This window comes from Haliaeetus leucocephalus, unplaced genomic scaffold (genome assembly GCF_000737465.1).
Source record: "Haliaeetus leucocephalus isolate CR32 unplaced genomic scaffold, Haliaeetus_leucocephalus-4.0 Scaffold2, whole genome shotgun sequence".
In the NCBI taxonomy this organism is placed as follows: Eukaryota; Metazoa; Chordata; class Aves; order Accipitriformes; family Accipitridae; genus Haliaeetus; species Haliaeetus leucocephalus.
The window spans coordinates 2,787,988-2,795,403 of NW_010972438.1; the positions used below are offsets into that span (position 1 = coordinate 2,787,988).

The 7,416-nt window shown below is 36.3% G+C and overlaps 1 protein-coding gene across 1 annotated transcript in view; it reads left to right on the forward strand.

The window, feature by feature from the left end:
- The window catches only part of CRBN (cereblon), a 24,447-nt gene extending 17,605 nt beyond the window's left edge, over positions 1 to 6,842 (forward strand). Inside the window, exons 9-11 of the mRNA XM_010570456.1 lie at positions 283 to 347; positions 1,878 to 2,009; positions 3,575 to 6,842. Of these exons, the coding sequence (XP_010568758.1) occupies positions 283 to 347; positions 1,878 to 2,009; positions 3,575 to 3,758 (381 nt within the window). The 3' untranslated portion in view covers positions 3,759 to 6,842. The remainder of the gene's footprint in view (positions 1 to 282; positions 348 to 1,877; positions 2,010 to 3,574) is intronic.
- The last annotated feature ends 574 nt before the right edge of the window (positions 6,843 to 7,416 follow it).

The window sequence follows — 7,416 nt, forward strand, 5'->3', positions numbered from 1 at the left end:
TGTTGTGGGGTTTTGTTTTTTTTTTGGGGGGGGGGGGGGGGAAGTATATAAAAATTGTTTTGTCTTTTAGATAGCAATTAATGTTTACCATAAATAAGTAAAATGCATAGAAAAAAAATTTCTCCTTTGATAGAGAAAACATAAGTGACAGCTGCCCACATAAACAAAAGAATTGGTACAAAGTCTGTTCTTGAGGGAAGGGGAGAGATTTTTATTATTTGCCACTGTGCTGACAAGCCTCTGGAAACGAATGGAACTACCCTCTTTGTTTTTCTTTTCAAGTGTACATCTCTCTGTTGTAAGCAATGCCAAGATACAGAAATAACTACCAAGAATGAAATATTCAGGTGAGTTTATTGCTCTTAATCTTTGGGAGATTCTTGATCAGAAACATTGGCACAGCAAAACAGATTAAGCTAGGTTATGTCTTATAACCAGTGTGTTTTCCACAGCTCTAATAAAATCTAAGTAAATATTTGTAGGGAATTTTTTCTATAAAACAAAACAGGTTACTTGAGCTTTTTTTAATAAAAAGTTAGTAAATCTGAACATCACCATGTATATGTAAGTTAATGTGAAAGGCCTTATGCTACCTAGTCCAGCATGTTGCCACTGAAGAATTATGCACTCTGCAGTGAGTTTTGAAATATAAATTTGTTACACAGAATTTTTTGTCCTCTTACTTCTGAATAAAGTTCATGACATCCCAAATTTTATTTCTCAGCACTTCATCCCAACTTATGTGTGTTAACAAGCTTCAACAGCAGATTAAAAAGCACTAACTGGGTGGTATAGGTAGGCTCCCAGGATGTTGTCATGTAAGGAAATTGCCTATTTATGTCATTAAGCATTGTAATAACCCTTTTATTTTAAGAATATAGGGCTTAATCCCAATAACTGCACTAGGCAGTATGTTCCCATTATATCTGTGACCTATACAATATCTTCCATGTTCAACAATGAGAAGACTATACATTTTCCAAATAATTGCTGCTCCTGGCACTCTTGTCACTATTTTAATCTTGAATAACTAGTATCTGTCCATCACCTATGAGAATGTGAACGTTAAGAGATGTCTTGGTTTAACAAAGCAGGACTCCCCACAGTTTTCATTTATTGGTGTGATAAGAAGCTGATGTGGTAATTAAAAGCCATCTCTTATCTTCTAATCAAATAATGGATTCCAGAAACCACGATTCCTGCTGTGTCGATATGATGTACTTTAACAGAAGAATAATGAGAAGTTAGTGTAACGAATGAACATTTTTGCTTAAAGTTAGATTTAAAAGTAGCAATATAGATGTTACTTGGTTTTATTGGAAGTTGCTATTCAAAAGCAGCAAGTAAAATGAATTCTGAGTCTGTCATGTACTTTTTTTATACTGAGCTGTAGGTTTTTGAGGGAAAGATTAATAATTGCCTTAAATGAGAGAGAGGGTAGCTGACAGGATGCTATAGAAACTAAGTAACTTGTCCCTTTCATCAGACAGCTGGGCAAGGTTCATCTGAACACAAGAATATTTTAATCCTTACTCGTGATAATATCTTTTTAAATACCTTTTCTGCAGTCCCTATTAATAAGTAGGTAACAGGAATAATTTATGTCAGTGAGGAATGCATCAGATTTATAATAATGGACACTTAAATTTCTGCACTTCCAAGAAAATTTTACTGATATTTTACATTAGTATCTATTTTCTTTCTATGTTTAATAATATAATTAAAGGTACTTTTTCTTTCTACAGCCTAAAGTGGTTCTTTCGCTGTGGAAAATAGTTTTAAGCATGGTTGGCAGTTTTTCCTCTGTTTACATTTGACAGCCTTTGTTTTTTGTTTCTTCCTTGAACTCTGACAAAATTATTAATTGTCTGTTGTAGTTTATCCTTGTGTGGACCCATGGCAGCATATGTGAATCCTCATGGGTACATCCATGAAACCCTTACTGTATATAAAGCCTGCAACTTGAATCTCAGTGGACGACCATCGACAGAGCACAGCTGGTTTCCTGGGTAATAACAGCTAAAAGAAACTTTATTAGTAAATGACAGAAATTTGGTTGTAAATATATTCCTGTGATGGTGGAATAGTAAATATATGACTTTTGAAATATGTGTCATCATTTTGCTCATACGGAAAAGGAGAGTAAATTTTAGGGTTTTTTAATATACAGAATAAAATGGAAAATTCAGATAGAATATTTTCAGAATTTCGCTTTTAATTTTTTAAAAATGTGGAAGTCTTAAGATTTCAAAACATAGTTTAACATCTGAGAGCTATAAACAGGATACTGATTGTCTGGGCGTTTCTTTGTGTATAGTTTTGTATAAGCTACAAGTAATATCATAGTTGTTGCTTCCATGCAGCTTTCTTTGACCATAAAGTAAATAAGTGCAAATGAAAACCAGAATATATATATATATGCAGTTATTCTACTGAAATACTTTTTTTAGATCTAAAAACTGAATAAATGTTGCATGAATTTAAAAATTACTAACATTTGTATTAACCTGTTTTCCTTTGGGGTTTTTTGTGTTTTTTTTTTTTTAATTTTATTTTTTTTTATTAGTTTGGTTCTCTGAAACAGTAGCAGAATTAACTGTCAAGGTGTAAAAGTTTGCCTAATAATGATAGGTCTTGCATCAAAATGCCACCCCTCTCTGGTAGCTTAAATTTAATTTTTGTGGCTAGGTAAGCATTCTTCAGGTGCTCATTCAAAAGCTTGACTATTTAACTGTTAAAAATACCTGAAATGTCAAACTATATTTGAACTTCAGTTTCACAAAAATATTCTTTAAATATATTTTCACCAAATCATTCTTCTCTTTGGCCCTTTTTGTGCCAGTGTCAAAATTCATTCTTCTGTCCCTTTGGCAATCATGTCCTCTTCCAAAGCAGCGTAAAATAATATGTTGCTGTATCTGTAGCCAGTCCAAGGTTCTTGACCAATGCATGTACACATTTACTCTTCCATTTTCTCATGTTGATCATGGTGGGGTTTTTTTCTGGATTATCACGTAGCAGTGAGTAATGCCTTAGAGGGCGCATGGAGTATCTGTCACAAGACATGCACGCTTTAGGACTCCCTGAAGAAAACCTGTGGCTTGTAATATCTGGAGTTAATTTTTCTCATCCTTATGCTCCTTTCTTCTATGAGTGTTTTGAAATACTCATGTTCTGCCTTTTAAAACTCTGTTGCTCTGGAAAAGTGCAGTTCCCTGTTAATCTAGGAGCAGTGCAAAAATCACTTTTATTTCTGTTAAGTAACTTGCTCTCTGAGAACCATTTTTTGACTCTTCTTTAAGTGACAGCATTTCATAATACTGTTGAAATGTTGTGCTAATAAAATGCTTTAGTTGCTTTCTCTATTTGAAGGCTGATTTATTTTTTATTTTTTATTTAAAGATCTGCAGGTTTTTTAGATGGGAGCTGGGCACCTTGATTCCCGAAGATTCTTTGAAAATCTAGCTTGAGACTAGTATTAACCTTCTTACCTGATGAGTGAGCTGTGTTCCAGTAATTTTAAAATGTCTTTTCTTTACATGTTAGCATCAACCTTTTGTTTTGTTTTTGGTAGGTATGCCTGGACTATAGCCCAGTGCAGAATCTGTGGGAACCATATGGGATGGAAGTTCACAGCTACCAAAAAGGATATGTCACCTCAAAAATTCTGGGGATTGACACGGTCTGCTCTCCTGCCTCGGATTCCAGAAACAGAGGATGACTCAGGCCATGATAGATCACCGTTACTCTGCCTGTAATCTAGTAACCTGCTTTGGAGATGAACAGGCAGTAGTCTGTCTCTGATGCATCTGCTCAGTTCTGCTTCTGATGCTTACTTAAACTTAAAAACCCCAAGAACCCACACCAACACACAAAAAACAACCAAGCAAGCAGGCTCACTACATTTGGGTTTGGTGTGCATCCACATTACTGTTGTTTCAGACACACTGAGAACTGAAGGTTGAATCTTTAAAATGACAGCTGAGGAGAGGAGGTGGCATGAGACACCAAGAAATCTATCTGGTCCATCTGGACAGGCTTGAGACTGAACTTCCTTCTTCCTTGTATAATTTCAGAAAATGTTTACCGCTATCAACTTGCAGTGAAAGAAGGTTGCGGGAAACTAAAATTACAAATGAACAGTATAATTTATGCAATATATGTACAATGGTAGATACCAGTTACTTGCTGCAAGTATTTTCCATAATATACTTAAAAGTGGTTTTGCTGAGAATCCCTGTTTCTAACTGTGTGGAGTACTTCAAATTTTATGCTTGTGCTGTTTCTCAGATATTTGCTGAATAACCATCGAAGAGAGTACAAGACCGAAGTATCTCTTCTGACTGATACTGACTTGGTACCATCAGTGGCAGTGCTGTAAACTGGCAAAAGTGATAGTTCCTGCTGCCTGCAGCTAGAACAATTGCTTTACAGGATGCCCTTTGAAAGGAGCCCATGTGCAGTATTCGGTCCTTACAAGTTGTCTGATCTATGTAGTCTATTTGACTTTAAAAAGTCTTAAATTTTATTGGTACAAAATATACAGGTGAGTCCCAGAACATAAACTACATTGTGATTTACTGTTGAATGTGCTTGCATTTACTTCTCATAATTATTTCTGTGAAGATTAGTTTACCAGCATACGTGTCCAGGGTTCTGTGAAGTACTCTCTAAAATACATAACTATGGTGATTTTTCAGTAGTATTTATTTTGACAAGGGGGAGGCAACATCTCTTTAATTTTTTTTTCTTTTACACTTTCATATCATAAAGTAAAATTTCACATTATTATCCTTACCTTACAAAAAGCAAAAGTTTCTAAATAAAATAAATAAAAAGCATAAAAGGCAGTGCTGCTTTTTTTTTGTCTGAAGTGCTGTCTATGCTGCAGACATCAGGTGCCAAAATGGGACAGCTTTTGCCACTGATTTATTGGGGTTTTTTTTCCCTCAGAATGCACTTTGGTGATGGAAACTGAAGATTTCTTCAGTATGTTTGTGTACATACACACCTGTTTTTCTTTTGAAGCTTTATCATTCACTCTTTATTTCTTCACAGTAAATCTTTGAGAACTTGTATTGTTAAATACAATGACACAAAGCTACTTAAGATTTAAGATATCAGCCGCTACTTGGTGGTTCTCAATCACACCCCTACACCAAACATATGTAGCATGGACAGATTAGTTCAGTGAAAGGCCAAGTCAGACCTCTCTCGAAGTAGCTGATTTAAATGGTAGTGTGGTACCTGCTACAGTGCAGCTGAAAAAATACCCAGATGTGAAAAGATGCTAGATGCTGAACGGCTGTTAGGGTAGTTTATCATGCTAGGTATGTAGAAACTAATGATTGTGTAACTCAGGTTTAGTTCTTTGAAGCCTTCTACCTCTGTGCTTCTGTGATAACTTTTGTTCTCTCCCTAGACATCTTTAATACCGTATTTAATTCTGTGTGCAGTGCTCTGACATGCCAGTGAACTGTGAAAAGCAATACTACTTTGAATATAATTCTGAACAAATAGAGGGTGAATGATGGCTCATTTTCTTCAAGAAAACATTCTGTATTTTGATTATGTTTCTAAAATAAGCTTCCAAAAGGCTGAAATGATAAGCACTAGTGTGAGAGTGAGACCGTGAAACCTCTGTACTTGGATAACCACTGAAATCATACTTAGCTTTCCCCTCACACCCTGCACATGCACAGACACACACAACATGCATGTGTGTGCACACAGGCACACACACATCTTAGCTGTAGACTTGGTTTATTTTTTCCCTCAAAGATACTTGTATCTGTTGTTCCCACTACCCTCAGTAGGGCTTGCGGGTGGCAAGAAGTTTGAGGGTGCTTTAAAGTACCTTTGCTGCCACCCGATTTAAGCATTCACTGAGGGTATGGTGGGTGAGGTTTCCAAAATTATTTTCTCAGCTGTTGCTGAACTTCATAAGGTCTTTGGGGTTCTGGCTGAGTCTTTTGGATTGCCTCAACTAAAAATGGCATTATGTTGGCAATGTTTGAATACAAAATAGGCATATTTTTGGTATTGTGTATATATAGTCAAATATAAGCTAATATAAAGTGAGATAAGTTGGGAGTAAATTTAGCACTAATTTAATTTTATTGTTGATGATACTGTTCCATCTGCCTAACCTTCTGTGTAATGTTCACCATTTCAAAGTCTGTGGCACTTTCCAGGTTGAAAATAAGTCTGATCCAAGTTGCCGTATAGAAGATGAAGCCTGCCATGGTGAGGCTGGCTGTTACAGTGCTACAGGTGTAAGGATGCTCAAAATGTACAGCATGTGACTTTTAGGGTGGATGGGGAGTTGTGGATGGTTCTATATGTTGGTTAATGTTTTCTATGCTTCTTTTTGGAGAGAAAACTACTGGTTTGGGATTGTGGATTACTGACAAATACGGACTTCATAAGCTTTTGAGAGCTAAGTACAAAGGAAATCACCTTTATGATAATTTACTATATTTACTACATTCATTGGTTGGCATGTAGCGTCATGCATTAATTGGATTGACTTGCTGGCTGCTGCCAAAAGGGGTCATTTTTCTCTTCTCTCCCACCATAATCTGTCCTTCTGATGTGAGATTTAGGCATGGGGCAGTTGCAGGGTTGGTGTTCTGGCTGCGCAGCCACGTCTGCATCGGGTCAGACGGAGGGAGGAGGGACGAGCAGGCATCTTGTAGGGACAGAAGAGGGACTGCCCTGCGCAGCAGCAGCAGGTCTCAGATGGATTGGAGTACCTGTAGCATAGAATTGCTCATTTTCAAGCTGTCGTTGCAATAGCGTAAAGACATCATACAATCGGAGCCTGTAATATTGCAAGTTTTCATATATTTTAGTTTAGTTTTGATTAATAGGTAGAATCACGTAGGACACTTGCACACTGGGTCTAAAACATGTTCAAATACTCTACCGTTTGTTTTTTAATAATGCTATTTTTGTATGTGCTGCAATTCATTTTGTTCCTCGTTTTTTCACCTTCGTTTAATTGCTTTGTAAAAGCTGCGGAAAGGGTAGCACGTTCTCTTCCTCTGTCTGCCTTTTGAGACAACTTTTCAGGAAAATCTTGTTGCTTGCAAACATTTGCAAAAAATAAAAATCAATTTGTTTGAAAACTGATCTTTTTTTGCTGATTGTTGGGATGGGAACAAGGAAACTGCTTGGGTTTACATTGTGTTTTAAACTGGTTAGCTTCAAAAAACAATACATAAGCTGAAAGAATTTTGGCTTCAAAGAATGTGCAGGATTGGCTGACAAAGGACAGAGAAGGTAAGAAATAAGGTGGAGAGAGCGTAGGTTGTCATTCCAATGAATAATCAAAATGAAACATGAAGTCCTTCATTTCAAGATGTTTTCTATCTCTCATCTGTGCACTTATTTGCTTTAATCCACCTGAGTAAT